Here is a 23,333-nt window from a genome sequence, read left to right as displayed (position 1 = left end):
GTACACACATTTTTATACATTTCAATAAGACATTATCATATGTCTTAGTAACGATTAAACCATATCTATACTAAGTGTATTTTCAGTATCAGGTCGATACTAGCGTGATATGAGCAATATTTTTCAGTTCTCCATGTTTATTTTCACAGATATAGGTATTTTTTTGTTGCTCATTTTGTTAGGACCGATGCCGGACCGATGCCAAACCGATTTGTATTATCGCCTTTACCCAAACTGCTATACTGAATTATTTGAAGGCCACCTGTTCAGTGGCCTTGTGGTTAGAGTGTCCGCCCTGAGAAGGTCGTGAGTTCAAACCCTGGCCGAGTCAAATCAAAGACTATAAACATGGGACCCATTACCTCCCTGCTTGACACTCGGCCTCAAGGGTTGGAATTGGGGGTTAAATCACTAAAAATGATTACTGAGCGCGGCCACCGCTGCTGCTCACTGCTCCCCTGAACAAGGGAATGGGTCAAATGCAAAGGACACATTTCACCACACTTAGTGTGTGTGTGACAATCATTGGTACTTTCAACTTTAACTTGATGACTCAGCTTCTTTGATCACACTGATGTTCAAATAATCATAACTTCCCTTTTGTGTCATGTCTGTTCATGTTTTTGTTTTGGCCATGTGTCTGTTTTTTGGACTCTTTTTAGTTCCTGGTTGCACTTCCTTGTTTGGTTTGGTTTCCATGGTCACCAATTAGTTTTCACCTGTCTTGTCACGCACCTGTTTCACGTTTCGAGTCACACACCTGTTTTCACTGATCATGTCAGTTATTTAAAGCCTGTCTTTTTCTGTTGGTCTTCCTGGCGACATCACCTTCTCCACACAAATGTATGCTCTGCACCTGTTTACCATAGTTCTTGTTTCATCTCATGCCAAGTAAGTTTTGATTTAATGTTTATAGTTTTTATGCCCAAGTGCATGTCTTTTGTTTCATAGCCAAGTTTGTTACCTCCTCTGTGAGCGCCTTTTGTTTATTCCTTTTTATTGTCCTTGTATTAAATTATGTACTCTCCTCCAAGCCGTGTCCAGTCAAGTTGCTTTGCACCTCGGAAAAACAATCCACGCCAAGGACCAAGTCGTGACAGATGTCGCCAGCAATCCGTTTTTCCACAAGCAACTTGGTGGATGGAGGAAGGAAGGTGGGAAGCGCTAGGTGCCATGGGGGACCGAGATTTGATGTGGGGGCCAAATGGCAAGCTAATTCCGATTAGCTCCATTTGGTCCGAGGATGGCGCTGCGTCACCGCAGTCCCGGAAGCGCCGCTCCAGACAGAGGACGTCAGGGAAGGTGAGCGGACAGAACGCGGCGCTCCTGCAAGCTCCTCCCCCTCCGGGCGGAAATGGGCCGCAGCCTGCCCGGCTTCCCCAGGATGACATCACAGCTAAAGATTTTTTTTCTTTGAACTCTTTTACTTTCGATCACCTGCCCTCAACAAAGGACTCTGTTTCTATGATCAAACATTATCAGAACATGATTTTGGACATTAGAGCAAGTCCCTCACAGTCACCCAGATTTCATGCCCCGCCCCCCAGGACTCAAGCCACGCCCAAGTCACAAAAAACATTTTTTTCACCCACTCAATCCCAGGTACAAAAAGAAAGACATTTTGGACAATTTATAGGGGAGGAGTTTACCCCCCTCCTGACCTCCCTCCACCCACCCCAAAAAACTGTTCCAGACAGCGGGGAGCGCGTCTGGTATCCGCTCCTTGAGGGGGGGGGCTAGGGCTGGGAACTTTTCAGGTGGGGTGGCTCAGCATCACCATGCCAAGCCACAGCCTCCAGCACGGCCGCCACCACCAGTCTTTCGGCCCGCCAAGCCACAGCCTCCAACACGGCCGCCGCCACCGGTTTTTCGGCCGGCTAAGCCGCAACCCCCAGCTAGGCCACCTCCACCGAAGCCACAGCTAGCACCTGTATCAGCACCAAGTCCAAGGCTAGCTTCAGTGCTGCCGGTAGCAGCACCACGCCAAGAACCACGCCGCCAAGTACCGCCATGCCAAGACCCCCCAAGCCGCTAAGAACCACGCCGCCAAGACCCAAGCCATGACCCTTCAAGCCGCCAGGACCCAAGCCAAGAACCACGCCGCCAAGTACCGCCATGCCAAGACCCCCACGCCGCCAAGAACCACGCCGCCAAGAACCACGCCGCCAAGAACCACGCCGCCAGGACCCACGCCGCCAGGACCCACGCCGCCAGGACCCCCCACGCCGCCAGGACCCCCCACACCAAGACCATGACCCACGCTGCCAAGACCATGACCCACGCTGCCAAGACCAAGCACCCCCAAGTCAAGACCAAGACCCACGCCAAGACCAAGACCCACACCAAGACCAAGACCCCCGCCAAGACCAAGACCCTCGCCAAGACCCTCCAAGCAGCCAAGACCCTCCAAGCGGCCAAGACCAAGCTTCGCCGCCCGAAGTGCCACGCCAAGCTTTGCCGCCTGCTTCGTCTGCTGCACCCGCACCTGCGGCTTCAACGCCTGCAATGACGACGACGCGCCTGCCTCCTCGCCTGCCACGGTTGTGGCCACTACCTGGTCGTCCGCCACGCCAAGTGCGCCCACCTCTTCGTCGGCCACGCATGTGGCCCTTCCCGGGTCGCCCACCTCGCCTGTGGTGGCGGCGTTCCACTCGCCGCCGCCACATGACTATGCCTCGGTGGATTCGGGGCCACTTGGCCTGGCGACCCACCGCCATGTCCCCCTCCCGCCCTCCCATGACTCTTGATCCTGTTTTGTTTTGTTTTTTGGACATCTGGGATCTGTCCGTAAGGGGGGGGGTTCTGTCATGTCTGTTCATGTTTTTGTTCTTTTTAGTTCCTGGTTGCACTTCCTTGTTTGGTTTGGTTTCCATGGTCACCCATTAGTTTTCACCTGTCTTGTCACGCACCTGTTTCACGTTTCGAGTCACACACCTGTTTTCACTGATCATGTCACTGTTATTTAAAGCCTGTCTTTTTCTGTTGGTCTTCCTGGCGACATCACCTTCTCCACACAAATGTATGCTCTGCACCTGTTTACCATAGTTCTTGTTTCATCTCATGCCAAGTAAGTTTTGATTTAATGTTTATAGTTTTTATGCCCAAGTGCATGTCTTTTGTTTCATAGCCAAGTTTGTTACCTCCTCTGTGAGCGCCTTTTGTTTATTCCTTTTTATTGTCCTTATATTAAATTATGTACTCTCCTCCAAGCCGTGTCCAGTCAAGTTGCTTTGCACCTCGGAAAAACAATCCACGCCAAGGACCAAGTCGTGACATTTTGTTGTTCGCAAAAAACCTTTGACATAGCTTTTTTTGTCGCTAGGTCACTGGTGTGCGTGAGCGACAGGAAGAAAAGCTCACACTCGCTTGGGGAGAATCGTGCAGCGCAACCTGCTGAATCGCATGTGTATGTTGCTAAGACCCTGGATGTAAGATGCTGCATCTTTTTTTGACAATTAGTGACTCAATTACTCAACCAAAGGTTGTAAGTTAGAGTATCCGCCCTGAGATTGGTAGGTCGTGAGTTCAAACCCTGGCGGAGTCATACCAAAGACTATAAAAATTGGACCCATTACCTCCCTGCTTGCCACTCAACATCAAGGGTTGGAATTGGGGGTTAAATCACCAAAATGATTCCCGGGCTTGGCCACCGCTGCTGCTTACTGCTCCCCTCACCTCCCAGGGGGTGATCAAGGGTGATGGGTCAAATGCAGAGGATAATTTCGCCACACCTGGTGCGTTTGTGACAATCATTGGTACTTTAACTTTAACTTAACTGTTCATCCATTTTCACTTCCTGAAAGTTTAATTAGGGATGATACTCGAAACCGGTTTTCCCGGTTGTTCGATAAGAAAAGAACCGAGTCTTAGGACTCGAATCCCTTTTTGAGAACCGGTACCCGTTATTGAGACCACTATAGTAAAGAAAAAGAGTTGGTTCTTTATTCGAATCCCTGGAATCCCGTCCCGACCAGAAATGCTCCGTGTGACATCACAAGAAATGACGTCACGTAGCTCAGTCATTAGGCACAGATAAGGAAAGCAGGAAAAACAATGCACCGGAAAAAGCGCTCCAAGGTGTAATAAAGTTCAAAACAAAAGGTATAATCCAATGAATAACTTTACTGAGAGATTTGAGCAGGGTACAAACACATGACGAACACTTTTACGACCAACCGGAAACATAGCAACCAGGCTAGCAGCGCACCTCCTTTACGGCAGCTGTCGCAACGTTCTTAAAGCAACCGCAGCACATCCATATATATGACATCTCCCTTTTTTAACTTTTGTTTTTCTTTCCTTGTAAACAAAACAAAATCACACTGTATATATGTTGTCTGTCTAATTATAAATAATGCAGACGAGTCGTGTTGGCTGAGTTCCTGACGTTAACTTTCACAGCGTGCTCATAACCTCATTCTTAGCTGCCGGTTGGTGACATGCAACAACACTTTTCGGGGCTACCGCGCATGCTTGTCACTCCCGTTGCATGCTGGGTAGTGTAGTTGTTATTTTCCCTAGCTCATAACATCACATCTTTCCCCCTATAAGGAAAGATTTTAACTCAAGTGTATTTCTTTTTTTAGCTTTAACTTTTCATTTTTTAGCATTGTAACCACATTTGCAAACAACTTTTCTCTTCATAGAATTTTCTTTCAATAAAGAAATAAAGTGCAAAAATGTCAAAGCATCATAACAAACAGTTATGTCAAATAACAGCAGAAGTGCACTTTTTGGAGAGCTGTATTATTTTCAGTTTTGTGCCCAAGGGACTGATGTTATTTAACACTATATTATTATTTATACACCTATAGTGATCACAGAGACAGGTTGTTTTTGTGTTACTGTATATATTTGTTTTTCTGAAAAATCCCACTTAATATACTTTGGGTAACAACAGTCAATTTATTTTATTTTATTTTTTTAGGGGGGGGTGACAGTCAATATTTATTTATTTATTAGATTTTATTTTTTTCTTATATAATAAAAGTGAGCTTTTGTTAAACCAAATATTGTGTGTTTTTTTCCATATACAACAACCTATCTGGACTCGATAAGAGAATCGATAAGGAATCGGTTCGATAAGAGGATTCGATAATAGGCTCGAACTCAATAATTTCTTATCAAACATCATCCCTAAGTTTAATGTCCCAATATTTTTAAGAAAATAAAAGGTCAGTTCTCGTTCCAGGTCTTGGCCCAGGTGTCTTTTCTCTGTCTTATATTTTTAAACTATCATCCTTTAAATCGAAAGAAAAATAAAAAAAGGACATGTGTTCCTGTCTCTCATAATGATTGTGAACGATAGGAAAAAATTCCAAAAGAAGTGCAGTTCCTCTTTAAAATACAAACAAAAAAACTCTCAAATTTAAAAAACTAAATATATGAAATAAAATAAGAATACATAAATGAATAAAATATACTTAAAGAAAAATACTGAAAAATTTTTACAAATGTTGGAATACTATCGTTTGTTTATGTTTATTTATTGATACTACTGCTAGGAAGTATTTAGATACAAGTTTCGTTTTTAGGTATATTAGATGGTATTTTATCTCGAAATGTCTTTCTCAGAAGTGAAGTGTTTTGGGACTGAATTGTAATGCTGTACATTAGGATGTTCACTAGTGATGGGTAAATGACACTTCAGTGAGTGTGTGGCACACTCACTGGTTGTATTGACACTGCACTGATACTATATTGTTATTTCATATTGGTGCCATCAACTGGATTGAAAAAGTAACTATATTTGATCCGCAAAGTAGATTATCCATCCATCCATTATCTACCACTTGTCCCTCTCGGGGTCGTGGGGGTGCTAGAGCCTATCCCAGCTGCATTCGGGAGAAAGGGGGGTACACCTTGGACACGTCGCCACCTCATCGCAGGGCCAACACAGATAGACAGACAACATTCACACTCACATTCACAGACTAGGGCCAATTTAGTGTTGCCAATCAACCTATCCCCAGGTGCATGTCTTTGGAGGTGGGAGGAAGTCGGAGTACCCACGCAGTCACGGGGAGAACAAGCAAACTCCACTCAGAAAGACCCCGAGCCCGGGGATCAAACCCAGGTCCTTCTTATTGTGAGGCACACACACTAACCCCTGTAGCACTGCTCTGCATAGTAAATTAGTAGTTAGTCTATTTTATGCTGCCCTTTTTTTCTTTTGCTGCAGCTGTTACATATACTGTAATATTGTACATGGTAATTGGGATTTGTTATATATTGTATATATTATATACAAATATGATATAATATAATATAATATATCATTAAATATTATATACTGTATATATAATATGTAAATATTCCATTTATGTTACATTTTATATTGCTACTATGGTACATTTTTAGTCTACTTAATACATGTATTATCCTTTCCATCCTTATCCTTTGAAACTGAGCTATTGTGTGGAACAATTTCCCTTGTGGATTAATAAAGTTTGTCTAAGTCTAAGTCTAAGTCTAAATATAATTGTGTGTATTTTTTTTAACTAAAGTAAATGAAAAAAATGCAATTCTGGTCATTGTGCCAAATAGTAGACAGGATTTGGCGCTATAAAGATCAAAATAATCCTGCACTTAGGACATTTTTCTTTCCCTTAGTTCCAGTTGGATTGAGGATAGCGAAGGAAGCAGATGTCCAACGCGGAATGGCACTCCTACGACTTCTGTCAGTGCGAGCTGTAACTTTTGAGCCAAACGAAGCGCTTCCTGATGACCAGTTTTGCTCTTCACTCAGCATTTGTACTGGTCATATGTTATTTTGTTAAAGAGACACACACATCAAGAACCCGTTCTCCAAAAGTTTGGACACACCTCATTTCAATGGGTTTTCTTTATTTTCATTACTATTTACATTTAGATTGTCACTGAAGGCATCAAAACTATGACACCTGTGAAGTGAAAACCCTTTCAGGTGACTACCTCTTGAAGCTCATTGAGAGAATGCCAAGAGTGTGCAAAGCAGTAATCAGAGCAAAGGGTGGCTATTTTGAAGAAACTAGAATATAAAACATGTTTTCGGTTTTTTTTGCCCTTTTTTTGTTAAGTACATAACTCCTTTTTTGTTAAGTACATAACTCCACCTGAGTTCATTCATAGTTTTGATGCCTTCAGTGACAATCTACAATGTAAATAGTCATGAAAATAAAGAAAACGCATTGAATGAGAAGTTGTGTCCAAACTTTTGGCCTGTTCTGTATATATATATATATATATATATATATATATATATATATATATATATATATATATATATATATAGTCTCCATGCCTAAGTGCTTGATTTTATACACCTGTGCCAAATGATTAGGACACCTGATTCTGATCATTTGGATGGGTGGCCAAATACTTTTGGCAATATAGTGTATATACATACAGTATATATATATACACACATATATATACACATATATATGTATATATATACATCCATCCATTTTCTACCGCTTATTCCCTTCGGGGTTGCGGGGGGCGCTGGAGCCTATCTCAGCTACAATCATATACTGTATATATATATATTTATATATATATATATATATATATATATATATATATATATATATATATATATATATATATATATATATATATATATATATATATATATATATTCCTCGCCATTGATGAGGTGGCGACTTGTCCAGGGTGTACCCCACATGAGATAGGCTTCAGCACCCCCCGCGACCCCAAAAGGGACAAGCGGTAGAAAATGGATGGATGGATATATTCCTCGCGCACTAATTGACTGAAAGAGTCATGATGATGTGACGTTATTGATGGGAAAATGCATTTTTAGACAATACGATTTGCCTGAGCGACTAGGAGACACCGAGAGTAACAAGCGGTAGAAAATGGATTAGAAAGGACAGATTTAAAAAAAGAATAATAAAAAAAAACCATATGTATATATATTTTTTTAAATGTATGTGGGACTTCCCACGGGCCAGATTTTGGACACTGGTGGACGGATTTGTAGTTTGGGGACCCATCACTAATGTTTACATTACAGTTCACTCTCGTGCCCATATACGCTAAAGTGATCTCTTTTGTCACGACGTAGCCATTTTTAGCTTTTGTAGACTACAGAGTCCATCATAGTTTGTTGGCCAAAAGGCAACTTTTAACCCCTTCTTCATTCATGCTATCATTGACATTGAATAGAAAATGTGCATGGTGGGAGGGATGGGATCGAGTTGGGGGGGTCATCTTTATGATGCAAAGTGCCTTCTTAAATGGACTCCAAACTGGGAACGCAAGAACACAACTGATCCTGCACATTCCTCACTAATTAAGATGTTGAAATGTTGGTGTGGAAAAAACAGTTTGAGTCATCTTGAGTCCAGTCTAGCTCCAAAAGTAATACCCCTCCCCCACATTAAACAAACATCTCATCCCTTGGCTGCTTTCCACACCCTCAGGGGGCATCGGTACCCCGCCTGTGGAGGATGCCCATCTGACACGCATATTCTGACCTGATGAGCGCTAACAAATATTCCTCTTTACCCGCCTCATCCTTGGGCGCCCCACAGAGAATGCTGCCCTGGGCAATAAGTGGGTTTCATTGTACCTAAAAGGAAAACGTTGTACAAATCTGGTCTAGAATCTGCCTTAGAGTCAATTGGGTGGATGGTACCTTGTTGTAGTAGTGGACCTCTACCACATGCCACTGGCCGTCGCTGATTCCGCCCACAATGAAAGGCGATACAGTGGTCTTGGTCTCTCCTGGGGAAACAATGATGTTTGCTAAGAATTTACTTAAAACCCTTAAAGAAAGAATCAATTATGAAAGGTGTTTTTTTTACCTGCAGAGTAGGTGACCTGAATCTGCTCACTGATGATTTCCATGGCGATAAAGTCGTGTTTCTCATTAAAGCGTCCGTTGTACAGCAACAAACCGTTGGGCTCTTTAGTGGCAAATCTAGAAAAATACCAGAAAATCTTTCATTAAAATCTCTAATTAATAAAATCAGCTAAAATATCTAAAAAAAAAAAAAAAAGTTTTGTATTTTTTACTTTATTTTATTGTTATTTTTAATCCGTGGTATTTTTGTTATTATTTTTTCTAATCATTTAAAAACATAAAAAATTAAGTAAATATGTAAAATGTAAAGTTATTTAAATATTTTTATTCAGTAAAAAATTATATTGTAATTATTCATTTATTTCTCTCTCTCTTATGTCAGTGCCCACACAGGTGCTTATGAATAAAAAAAAATTTATACAAATATTTTTTTCTGCCCTTGCAAAGAAAAATGTTTGATTACATTCATTCATTTATTTAATAATATGATTATTGTTTTAGTTTTCAGCGGTGTAAAGTTGCATGATACTACAAAATATGCATCAGTCCAAGAGCTTTGTAACTTTAACTGTATCAAAATGATACAATAAAGTGATACACAGAACATTATTTTTTTAAATTTTATTTATTAGTTGTTTTTTTTGTATCTATTATTTTGTAAAAGTAGTATGTTTTGTTAATGTTATTGACTTTCCAAATGCATCACAATTGTGTGTATTCTTCAGAGGAAAACAGCAACACATTTTAAAAAGTTTTAAATACACCCACATTTTTTCAGAGGGTTTCTAAATCCTCCATCAATAATTTAACTAATCTTAATGTTGCTCTTATGTATGTGTATGTATATATATATATATATATATATATATATATATATATATATATATATATATATATATATGGGGGCAGCACGGTGGCAGAGGGGTTAGTGCGTCTGCCTCACAATACGAAGGTCCTGAGTAGTCGTGAGTTCAATCCCGGCCTCGGGATCTTTCTGTGTGGAGTTTGCATGTTCTCCCCGTGACTGCGTGGGTTCCCTCCGGGTACTCCGGCTTCCTCCCACCTCCAAAGACATGCACCTGGGGATAGGCTGATTGGCAACACTAAATTGGCCCTAGTGTGTGAATGTGAGTGTGAATGTTGTCTGTCTATCTGTGTTGGCCCTGCGATGAGGTGGCGACTTGTCCAGGGTGTACTCCGCCTTCCGCCCGAGTGTAGCTGAGATAGGCTCCAGCGCCCCCCGCGACCCCGAAGGGAATAAGCGGTAGAAAATGGATGGATGGATGGATATATATATATATATATATATATATATATATATATATATATATATATATATATATATATACAGCCCTTTGAGACACTTGTGATTTAGGGCTATATAAATAAACATTGATTGATTGATTGATATATATATATATATATATATATATATATATATATATATATATATATATATATATATATATATATATATATATATATATATATATTATATTATATGATATTATATATTTTATTTATTTATTTATTTTTTTGTTTCATCTGACCACAGAACTTTCCTCCAGAAGGTTTTATCTTTGTCCATGTGATGTCTGATTAAACAAAAATTGAGCTGATTGGCCACAATACCCAGCAATATGTTTGGAGGAGAAAAGGTGAGGCCTTTAATCCCAGGAACACCATGCCGACCGTCAAGCATTGTGGTGGTAGTATTATGCTCTGGGCCTGTTTTGCTGCCAATGGAACTGGTGTTTTACAGAGAGTAAATAGGACAATGAAAAAGGAGGATTACCTACAAATTCTTCAGGACAACCTAAAATCATCAGAACGAATGTTGGGTCTTGGGCGCAGTTGGGTGTTCCAACAGGACAATGACCCCAAACACACGTCAAAAGTGGTAAAGGAATGGCTAAATCGCTCTAAAATTAAGGTTTTAGAATGGCCTTCCCAAAATCCTGACTTAAACGTGTGGACAATGCTGAAGAAACAAGTCCATGTCAGAAAACCAACCAATTTTGTCAAGAGGAGTGGTCAAAAATTCAACCAGAAGCTTGCCAGAAGTTTGTGGATGGCTACCAAAAGCGCCTTATTGCAGTGAAACTTGCCAAGGGACATGTAACCAAACATTAACATTGCTGTATGTATACTTTTGACCCAGCAGATTTGGTCACATTTTCAGTAGACTCATAATCAATTCGTAAAAGAATCAAACTTCATGAAAGTTTTTTGTGACCAACAAGTATGTGCTCCAATCACTCTATCACAAAAAAATAAGAGTTGTAGAAATGATTGGAAACTCAAGACAGCCATGACATTATGTTCTTTACAAGTGTATGTAAACTTTTTGACCACGACTGTGTGTATATATATATTCATCCATCCATCCATTTTCTACCGCTTGTCCCTTTTATATATATATATATATATATATATATATATATATATATATATATATATATATATATATATATATATATATATATATATATATATATATATATATATATATATACATATATATATATATATATATATATATATATATATATATATATATATATATATACATAAATGTACTTATAGCTTGTATATATATCAGTTACTTTTATATATATAATTTACTTTAAAAAACACAGGCAGCTGGCGAAATTTAAAGCACAGAGAGAGAGAGCGAGAGAGATGTGCATGGCCCAAGACACTGAGAAGAAGAGAGAGAGAAAGAAAAAGAGAGAGCGTTAGAGAGAGAAAGAGAGGTGTGCAGGCCCAAAACCCTGAGAAGAAGACATCATGAATATCAAACAGAACATTAAAGCACATGAAACAACACACAGATGAGAAAGTAGGACAATGTCAATGTTGTCCAGTTGATGTGAGGTGGTGATTAATGTGTGTGTGTATGAGTGTGTGTATGTGCGTGCATGTGTGTCTGTGCGTGTGTGTGTGTGTAGGGACAGAGAGGATGTACTAGTTAGGCGGTGGTGAATGACCATGTAACTTCAGTGTGTTGCATTGTTGCTAATGCTGAGGTGTGATAATATTAGACACTCTCTATAAAGACCTTTTCAGTCTATCAACCTTAAGATGGCGCCAAATATGACCTGCTCAGTGGCCTAGTGGTTAGAGTGTCCGCCCTGAGATCGGTAGGTCATGAGTTCAAACCCCGGCCGAGTCATACCAAAGACTATACAAATGGGACCCATTACCTCCCTGCTTGCATCAAGGATTGGAATTGGGGGTTAAATCACCAAAAATTATTCCCAGGCGCGGCCACCGCTGCTGCTCACTGCTCCCCTCACTTCCCAGGGGGTGATCAAGGGTGGGTCAAATGCAGAGAATAATTTTGCCACACCTAATGTGTGTGTGCGTGACAATCATGGGTACTTTAACTTAACTTTAATATGTTTCTGTGTGCCAACAAAGTCTCGGCGTAAAAAGGCTTCATTCATTCATTTTGGGTGCTGCTGGTAGTCCTATGGGGGGGGGGCACCATTTCTTTGACATCACTTCCTGTATACACGGGAATGGCCATTTTGAAAAGGCGGGGCCTCTACATCACATCCTGTGTACATATTTACGAGGACTACACGGCGCACGGAGTGGCTCTCAAATATGAAAGAAACAAGGCGTATCATAACATGGCGTTATGATACGCCATGTTATGTTATGATATTTTCTGTTAGAAAATGGTGACAATTTATTATCCCTTTTTTAATACTGTTTTTATTTACATATCTGAAATATGTTCATTCATTTTGATTAATCTTTTACCCATTTATTGAGATTTTTTTTTTTTTTAATTTTCAAAACAAGGTTTATTTTATTTCTTTAATTTTAGATACATGTGATTATTTAAATATAACATTTTTGTATTACATTATTAATTATTCATTTACCTATTTTTATTCTATTCTTTTTTGTATTTTTCATCATCCCTCTATCATCTACTGTATTGTTCAAAATTAATTAGTAAACATCAGTTTTGTTAACTCTTTTATTTATGTTTTTATTCGTATATCTGACTTTTTTTTCCCATTATTTTAATTAATTCTATTTTATAATTATATATTATATTATTATAATATACATTATAATTATATTGTATTGTGAATACCTTTTTTCTTTTTCTTCTTTTCTTCTCCCAGTTTTGATCAACTCCTGAATGTATTTCTTTTAAAAATATTTGTATTTTCTTTAATTAATTGTCTATTTATTTCTGAACTGCATTCAAACATCAATGATTTCTGATTGAATTTTTTTTTTTTCCTTTTTTTTTTCTTCCTTTACTTACATCTCAGATCAAGTTATCTTTCAGTGACCATCAGTAATTTCTGAGACAAACAGGGGGTATAGGAATAAATGAGCTCTACTTCTTCCAACTCCTTTTCAGACATGTTGAATGGTGCAAGTGTAATTAAAGTGCAGTATGTGATGTTAACATTAACATCTTTCAGTAGCCTAAGAGCTCCCAGACAAGATGAGCAGCTGCCCGCCCCCTCTTCAAGTCCCTAGGGGGTCCCATGTACAGTACAGTGGAGTATGCACGCAATGCTATTGGTGCAGACACTGCGGGCCACTGCACTGATGGCCTGCTTACTCAGAAAATCCCAAATCGGCACTTTGGAAGAACGATATCGAAGGTTAAAAACGCTCTCAAATGACCTCCTGCAGTCAGCAAAGAAAAAGCACAATGCTAAAATGATAACCCTTCCTCCTCTGCAGGGTCCTACCATTCTTTGACATATCAATTTTAAAGGCTCCACTATATCTCGGCCCCCCCGCAGGCCCTCTGGACTATGAGGGTAATCAGTTGGAAGTAACCCCCCACTCATCTGGCATCACTACTGTGCGTCCCATTAGGCCGCCATCAGTAAAAAAAACAACCAGTCTGCCCGTATGTGGGGAAGCGTGTCACGCTATATGCTAGCATGCAGGAGACGTGTGCAGTGGGAGGGGGCGGTGGGAACAAGACGCAGCGTTCACAGATTTCTGCTGTAAAGGATATACTTTGTATTATTATTATTATAGTAACTCGGTTTTCATCTTACTATGATTTGGTTTAAGGTGACAATATGTCTTGGTTTTCATACCCAACCTCGGTTTAAGTGTGATTCTGTCCTTTTTTTCATATTAAGTAACAAACTAGTAGTCCAATCAAAGTCAACCACAGCATTAGAGTCAATGTTTCCAGAGTGTCCCAGAACACACCATACTGCTACAGTAAGGCTCTCGAACCGCATGCGGCTCTTTAGCGCCGCCCTTTTGGCTCCCTGGAGTATTTTAAAAAAAGGATTGAAAATGGAAAAAGACGGGGGGAAAATATTTTTTTTGTTTTAGTATGTTTTTTGTTTGAGGACAAACATCACACAAACCTTACCAATTGTTACAAAGCCCACTGTTTAATATGTTTGTGAGTATGCTTCACTGATGAGAGTATTTGGTGAAAATCGTTTTGTCCTACTATTTTTGGCGGTTCTTGAACTCACCGTAGTGTGGACTGTGACGCAACAGTTTGTTTACAAATAAATCTTCCGCTCCTTCTTTGTCTCATTTCGTCCAACAAACGTTTCGTGCTGTGCGTGAATGCACAAAAGTGAGCTTTGTTGACGTTATTGACTTGTTGGAGTGCTAATCAGGCATATTTGGTCAGTGCATGACTGTTGGCTATTTATGCGAACTGTATGTACATACTGCATCATTATGCCTCATTTGTAGGTATATTTGAGCTCATTTAATATCCTTTACTTTGATCCTCTTTTTATATAATTTAGTTTTGCATGTCTCAGGACACATTATCTGTATGTAATATTGGCTGCATTTCAGATAGTTGTTTGTGTGCCATGTTGTTCCAGACCACAGCAAACATTACCTAGCTTGCTAAAGATTGTAATAAATCTATTAAAAGAAGACAGACCTTGGTTTCCTTTAACTTGGACACACACATCTACAGTATACCTTTGGCCATTAAAAGCCAATAATTTCCAGCTGTTATCTCACTTTCTGAGTAGCCTCTGATTTACTAATGGTTTCTAATGTTGTAAAAATGTGTAGAATTAATATTAAATGTCAACATTATATATACAGTATATATATATATATATATATATATATATATATATATATATATATTTATACACACACACACACACACATATATATATATATATATATGTTTATATATATATATATATATATATATATATATATATATATATATATATATATATATATATATATATATATATATATATATACACACATACATATACATATACATATTTATTTATTTATTTATATATATATATATATATATATATATATATATATATATATATATATATATATATATATATATATATATATATATATATATATATATATATATATATATACAGGTATATAAATGTACTAAGTGTATATATAATATATATGTGCGTGTGTATATATACATACACATACACATACACATACACACACATATATGTATACATGGTTACTTATCATAAAAAAAGAATAACACTCCAAAATTTAGACACACTTTTTCATGGTGCTGTATGTATATAAATTGTATATGTTTAAATAAATGCCTTGAGCAGTGTGTGTGTAATTTTGTGACAAATATTTTTATATTTTTAAGAATTGAAATCTTTTTTGTAGAATTGTGCAGCCCACATATTATGCTACACTATGTTATGCTATGCTATGTTATGTTATGATACGCTATGTAATGCTACGCTATGTTATGATACGCCGTGTTATGATACGCCGTGTTATGCTACGCCATGTTATGCTACGCCATGTTATGCTACGCTATATTATGCTACGCTATGTTACGCTACGCTATGTTACGCTATGTTATATAACCAAAATGCCGACCAAAAAAAACGTAGGCCGCCCAGAGGTTGTGCGTAAACACGATGGGCATTCCGATCCGTTCATCATTAACACAAACTCTTTCCTGGGTGAAACCTGATCAGCGGCGGTTCAAGTGACAGCTACTTGTTCTCCTCATCTGCCTCCAGGCGCTCGGTATTGCCACCTTTTACTTTGCTGCTCCTCTGAAACGTAGAGCACTTTGAAAACTGGTCGAGGCGGTTGTAAATCAAAATAGACGGTCATCTGAGCCGAGCTTAAAGGAAGGCCGAGACCCGAGAGCTCACAAGGGGGATATTATATCACCTGTAGACATGGCAAGTACAGCCTCGCAGGTGAGGAGATCAGAATAGTTGTCATATTCTTCATGACGCCAACTTGTTGAGCTTTCATCACCCATTCCATTTCTTTGTGATGCAGTAGAGGTGAGGCAGGTGATGTACGTGATACTACACGTGTTATAATTTAAGATTAAGATTAAAGTACCAATGATTGTCACACACACACTAGATGTGGTGAAATTTGTCCTCTGCATTTGACCCATCCCCTTGGGGAGCAGTGGGCAGCAGCGGCGCCGCGCCCGGGAATCATTTTGGTGATTTAACCCCCAACTCCAACCCTTGTTGCTGAGTGCCAAGCAGGGAGGTTATGGGTCCCATTTTTATAGTCTTTGGTATGACTCGGCTATAGGTAATACAGGTGGTGCGGGACATACGAGTACAAGATGTGATGTCGATGATACAGGTTGTATGTGATTTCTAACAGGTGATTGGACGACACAGGGCGCGGAAGTGACGCAGGTGATACAGGTGAGAGAAGTGACCCCAGGTCACATTAAGTATGTGATAAGGGGCGATGAAGAAGATGATTACAGTATGTGCTGTAGTTGACACATTGCCGACACATTCATTGTGATACAGGTGGGGCAAGGATGTGTTGGTGTGGGACCTGTAAGTCAAGTATGTAACGTAAACAATACAGGTTATATGTGATTTTTTTAAGGTGATTGGACGCCACATGTTATGCAAGTGATCGCATGTGATACAGGTCACATTCGACACAGGCGATGGAGAAGATGATTAAAGCACATGCTGTTGTTGGCATAGGCGACGATTGTGAAAGAACTGATTTTGATACCGGTACTACTGGTGTTGAAAGCGATGTGATACAGGTGGTTCAGGACACGAGAGCAACGTAAGTACCGTATTTTCCGCACTATAAGGCGCACCTAAAAACCTCCAATTTTGTCAAAGGCTGACAGTGCGCCTTATAATCCGGTGCGCCTTATATATGGACCAATATTGAGCCTCCAACAGGTAAAAGTTTCAATCAATCAATCAATCGCAACTACGGTAAGCAGCTGCCGACTTCATTTCCCCCCATCTTCATTTTCAGTTCTTCTTCTACGGTAAGCAGCCGCCCCTGAAGAAGAAGAAGAAGTGCGCGGTGCATGCTGGGATATATGACTGCGCGAGGCGTGCCGTTTTATTTCCATTTGTTTGTTTATGTAAAGACCCCAAAATGGCTCCTATTAAGAGACACGCTTACGACGCAGACTTTAAACTTAAGACGATCAGTCAGGCAGTAGAACACGGGAATAGAGCAGCAGCGACATTGACTCGATTAATGACGACTTCGACGAGACGGAGCCGGGCATGTTGGATGCCGTATTCGCCCAACTGTTTGATTCGGACACCGAAGAAAAAGAATTCGAGGGATTCGTGGATGAGGAATAACTTCCTAAAGTGAGCTTTACATGTTTATTTTGTGTGTTGTGTTGTGTGACATTAACGTTTGAGCAACGTTGAGTTATTGATATTGTTATTGCTCTGCACTATTTCCAGTGTTACTATATTGTGATTGCACTAACGTTTGATTTACCGAAACAGTATCACCGTTTTTTACGTGTTTATTGAATCAAGGAAAAGTTCCCCTCCACTATGTGATATAAATGTTGCACTACATGTTACACCTTGCTGTTGTTAAAAGATAAACAAAACACCACGTCACTGACTTTACTTCGGGGAAAATAATAAAAGAGCTGTTTATTCATTTTGGGAGTGAACTGAGTTGTCAGAACGCTGGTTTGTAATCTATTAATAAAGTTTGACTGACCTATCTGACTGTTTTGTTGACATTCCCTTTATCGCAGCTTCATCTAATGGATGCATAACGTAACCCCAGCCTCTACTGTAGCGTCTATTCTATACACCTTATAATGCGGTGCGCCTTATATATGAACAAAGTTTTAAAATATGCCATTCTTTGAAGGTGCGCCTTATAACCCGGTGCGCCTTATAGTGCGGAAAATACGGTAATATACTGTAGATGGTACCTGTGTTTTATGTGGTTCAAGTATTTCAGAAGATGTAAGCGATGCAGGTGCTGTGAATGATGTAGATGATACAGGTGTTGTATGGTAGATTATATAGATTTCCAATATAGGTGAAGCCAGCATTATAGCTGATACAGATACTGCAGATAATGAAGGTAATGCAGTTGATGTCGGTATGATGCATGTGATACAAGCATGATACAGGTGAGGTTGAGTTGATACAGGTTAAGCAACCAATATGACTGATAAAGTTACTACAAGTATTGATGTTGTTCTATGTAGGTTGCAAGTTATGTATGTGATACAAGTAATATAGGTGGTGCAGGAGATGTGAGAAATGTATGTATTGTAGATTATACAGGTGTTGTATGTGATACACGTGTTAGGGGTAATTAGGTGGTATAAACTATAAAGGAAGATACAGGTGACACACAGAAGATGATACAGGTGATTTACATGACATGTGTTGAAGGTGATTCAGGAGATAAACGTTGTGATACAGGTGATGTAAATAATGTATGCGATCCAGGAGATATAAGATGAGAAACATGTGATGCATTGTATGTAATAATAGATGTAATCTATTTAGGGCTATATAAATAAACATTGATTGATTGATTGATATACTATAGGTAATAGATAACAGGTGATGCAGTGTATGATATAAGTGAGGCAAGGCAGGTTACAGGTGATACAGGTGTGGTATATAATATTTGATACAGGTGATGAAGATGACACAGGATATACAGGTGACATTCTGTATGTGATACATGCAATACAGGTTACAAGTAATACAGGTGTAATTTAAGTGAAGTCCCGTATGTAATGCTGCATATGATACAGGTGATAAAGGTGTAATGTAAGTGGTAAAATATATTTGATACAGGTGATGGAGACAATGTAGGTGACACGAGATACAGGTGACGTTTTATATGTTATGCATATTGTTAGGATCCGCTGCTCGGATCAGTTTGTTTACAGTTTAGTGTCACGTGTTTGTTTGTTTTTGTTGCCATGACGGCAGATTATGCTCAGCTGCCTCTGGTTAGTGTTCGAGACGCTCACCTGTTGTCCGGGCACTAATCAGAGGGCTATTTAGTCTTTGCCCGGGCCTCACTCGGCCTGGCTTCCTAATTTGCTTTCACGCAACAGCTAACGACCACTTTGTTTCCTGCTAGCTCTCATGCTATATTATTTTGCTTGCTAGCTCCCACGCTAGTCGTTTTTGTTTTTTCCTGTCTGAGTTAGTTCCTGAATAAATCATTTTTCCTACCTGCAAGCTGAGTCCGAGCCCGTCTGCATCCTTGGGAGAACACCTCGCACCACGATGCGACCCGGTCGTTACAGTAGGAAGCCAGCAAGAAGAAGTTCTCTCGCAGCGAGCATGTCGGAGGAGATGGACGAAGGTGCGTGGATGGTGTTGCGAGCGATGGAGGCGGAGACTCTCCGCTATTCCCCCTCGGAGCGCCAGGACCTGATCTGGGGTCCTAACGGAAAGTTGGTCCCAATCCACTCCGTTTGGCCCGAGGACATCGCCACACCTCCGCACCACCGGACGCGTCAGCGAAGACGGAAGCCACCCAAGAGGTCTTCACTTCGCTGCCAAGACGCGCCACTCCCTCAAACTCCTCCACCGGTACACAGTAAGCAATATTCAGCCCAAGATTCCCCTCCTCAGATGTTTGGCAACCCAATTGACCATTTCGCCAAACATTTCACCGATTGGGCTGTCAGTCAGCTGGAGACCCACACGGATGACGTCATCCCGCCCACTGTGGATGACGTCAGAGACGAAGAATTTTTTTTAAATTCTTCTGCTCTCTTTTGTCAGCCACCTCCTAAGGACTTTAATTCTAAGATTAAGCATTATCAGGACATTTTTTTAAGGACTAAATCTAGTCAGTCCCAGTCTCAAGTGGGGGGTGACAATAGACATTTTGGACAATTTAGAGGAGAGGATTCTACCCTCCCCCGGACCTCCCTCCACCCACCCTTGAAGACGGTTCCAATCCGCAAGGAGCGCGTCTGGGATCCGCTTTTTGAGGTGGGGGCTAGTACTGGGAGCTGTGCGAGTGGGATGGCACAACGGCGTGCTAAGCCGCAACCTCCTGCTCGGCCACCGCCACCAGTCCGACGGCGTGCTAAGCCACAGCCTCCTGCTCGGCCACCGCCACCTGTCCTTCGGCGGGCTAAGCCACAACCTCCTGCCCGGCCGCCACCACCGGTTTTTCGGCCTGCTAAGCCGCAACCGCCAGCTAGGCCACCTGCACCTCGGCTGGTTCCCACACCAGTACCTGCACCTCGGCTGGTTCCCACACCAGTACCTGCTCCACGGCTGGTTCCCGCACCAGTACCTGCTCCACGGCTGGTTCCCGCACCAGTACCTGCTCCACGGCTGGTTCCCACACCAGTACCTGCACCACGACTGGTTCCCGCACCAGTACCTGCACCACGACTGGTTCTCGCACCAGTACCTGCACCACGACTGGTTCTCGCACCAGTACCTGCACCACGACTGGTTCTCGCACCAGTACCTGCACCACGACTGGTTCTCGCACCAGTACCTGCACCACGGCTGGTTCTCGCACCAGCACCTGTACCACGGCTGGTTCTCGCACCAGCACCGGCTGCCACGACAGCGACTCCGGCTGCCACGACAGCGACTCCGGCTGCCACGACAGCGACTCCGGCTGCCACGACAGCGACTCCTGCTGCCACGACAGCGACTCCTGCTGCCACGACAGCGACTCCTGCTGCCACGACAGCGACTCCGGCTGCCACGACAGCGACTCCGGCTGCCACGACAGCGACTCCGGCTGCCACGACAGCGACTCCTGCTGCCACGACAGCGACTCCTGCTGCCACGACAGCGACTCCGGCTGCCACGACAGCGACTCCGGCTGCCACGACAGCGACTCCTGCTGCCGCGACTCCGGCTGCCACGACAGCGGCGACTCCGGCTGCCACGACAGCGGCGACTCCGGCTGCCACGACAGCGGCGACTCCGGCTGCCACGGCGACGTCGACACCTACCGCTTCCACGGCGACGTCTCAGCGACCTCGAGTGGTCCGGCTGCGCAAGCAGCTCTCTCAGAGGACTCAGAGGCTGCTGAAATTCTGGCGCCACTCACGGCCACCTTCTCGGCGGCCACGAATGTGGCCTTACCGTGGTCGCCCGCCTCGCCCGCCTCGCCAGCGGCGGCGGCGTTCCATTCGCCGCCGCCACCTGACCCTTCCCCGGTGAATTCGGGGACACGTGGCCTGGCGACCCACCACCAAGTCACCCCCCCGCCCGCCCTTGACTCGTGAACTATTGCTTGTTTTTTTTGGGTTCCAGTTGTTTTTTTGTTTTCAAGGGACATCTGGAATCTGTCCTTTTAGGGGGGGGTACTGTTAGGATCCGCTGCTCGGATCAGTTTGTTTACAGTTTAGTGTCACGTGTTTGTTTGTTTCTGTTGCCATGACGGCAGATTATGCTCAGCTGCCTCTGGTTAGTGTTCGAGACGCTCACCTGTTGTCCGGGCACTAATCAGAGGGCTATTTAGTCTTTGCCCGGGCCTCACTCGGCCTGGCTTCCTAATTTGCTTTCACGCAACAGCTAACGACCACTTTGTTTCCTGCTAGCTCTCATGCTATATTATTTTGCTTGCTAGCTCCCACGCTAGTCGTTTTTGTTTTTTCCTGTCTGAGTTAGTTCCTGAATAAATCATTTTTCCTACCTGCAAGCTGAGTCCGAGCCCGTCTGCATCCTTGGGAGAACACCTCGCACCACGATGCGACCCGGTCGTTACACATATGATACAGGTTACATGTGATACAGGTGTAATTGTAGTGATGTAATGTATATGATGCATGTGATACAGGTTACAGGTGATACATGTGTTAATGAAGGTGATGTACTGTATGTGATGCATGTGATACAGGTTACAGGTGAAACGTATGTTAAGTAGGTGGTATACAGTATTACATACAGGCGATGGAGAGGATGTATGTGACGCACAAAGTTACAGGTTATAGGTGATACATGTTTAAAGTAGATGATGCACTATATGTTATGCATGTGATACAGGTTACAGGTGATATAGATGTTAATGCAGGAGATGTACTGTATGTGATGCATGTGATATAGGTTGCAGGTGATACATGCGTGATATAGATGATACACTCTACGTGATGCATGTGCTACATGTTACAGGTGATACAGGCGTTACTGTAGGAGGTGCAAGGTATGTGATGCATGTGATACAGGTTACAGGAGATTGAGGTGTTTATGCAGGAGATGTACTGTATGTCATGCATGTGATACAGGTCACAGGTGAGGTAATAGATATGTAACATATAACGCACTGTATGTGATGCATGTAATACAGGTTGCAGGTGATACAGGTCACAGGAGAGGTGATAGATATGTAACGAATAACGCACTGTATGTGATGCATGTAATACAGGTTGCAGGTGATACAGGTGTTAATGCAGGAGATCTACTGTATGTGATGCATGTGATACAGGTTATAGGTGTAGGCACTGTATGTGATGCATGTGATACGGTTACAGGGGATACATGTGTAATGTAGATGATGCACTGTATGTGATACATGTGATACAGGTTGCAACTGAGTGAGGTGTTAATGCAGGAGATGTACTGTACGTGATGCATGTGATACAAGTTACATTTGATACAGGTGTAATCATAGACATGTACTGTATGTGATGCATATGATACAAGTTAAAAGTGATACATGTGTAATGTAGATGATGCACTGTACGTGATGCATGTGATACAGGTTACAGGTGATATAGGAGTTGATGTAGGAGATGTACTGTACGGGGTGCATGTGACACAAGTTAAAAGTGAAACATGTTTAATGTAGCTGATGCACTGTATGTCATACATGTGATACAGGTTACAGGTGAGGTGATACATGTGTAATGTAGAGCAGTGGTCCCCAACCTTTTTGTAACTGCGGACTATATATATATATATATATATACCTGTATATATATACCATATTTTTTAATTTTTTTTAAATTTCTTGTGCGGCCCGGTACCAATCGACACAATACATCAATGCTAACTAGGGGAATTACACTTCAACGACTGTCGTTGGCTTTGACAGTTAGGATTGCTCGTTTGCATCAAAACAGCTGTTTTTCTCACTACCACAGGGCGAAACCGTCCTTGCCCAGGCACACCCTCCTGGTTTTTTGGAGTATAAATATTTGAGGTTTTGGCATCAGCCGCTAGACTAGATCTAAATCTGACCAATCTAAGTCTATGAGCATGAACTGATGAAGCTTACTCGAATGAGAGGC

General features: G+C 41.6%; 1 protein-coding gene across 3 annotated transcripts in view; it reads right to left on the bottom strand.

Moving 5' to 3' along the window:
* Nucleotides 1–23,333, bottom strand: part of celsr2 (cadherin, EGF LAG seven-pass G-type receptor 2) — a 230,372-nt gene that overhangs the window by 69,345 nt on the left and 137,694 nt on the right. For all 3 annotated transcript variants that reach the window (XM_062053464.1, XM_062053480.1, XM_062053471.1), the window contains exons 4-5: nt 8,814–8,929; nt 8,645–8,733 (exon numbers count right to left, since the gene is read on the bottom strand). In XM_062053464.1, the coding sequence (XP_061909448.1) occupies nt 8,645–8,733; nt 8,814–8,929 (205 nt within the window). The remainder of the gene's footprint in view (nt 1–8,644; nt 8,734–8,813; nt 8,930–23,333) is intronic.

Source organism: Entelurus aequoreus, linkage group LG01 (genome assembly GCF_033978785.1).
Source record: "Entelurus aequoreus isolate RoL-2023_Sb linkage group LG01, RoL_Eaeq_v1.1, whole genome shotgun sequence".
In the NCBI taxonomy this organism is placed as follows: domain Eukaryota; kingdom Metazoa; phylum Chordata; class Actinopteri; order Syngnathiformes; family Syngnathidae; genus Entelurus; species Entelurus aequoreus.
This window is presented reverse-complemented; position numbering and strand designations above follow the sequence as displayed.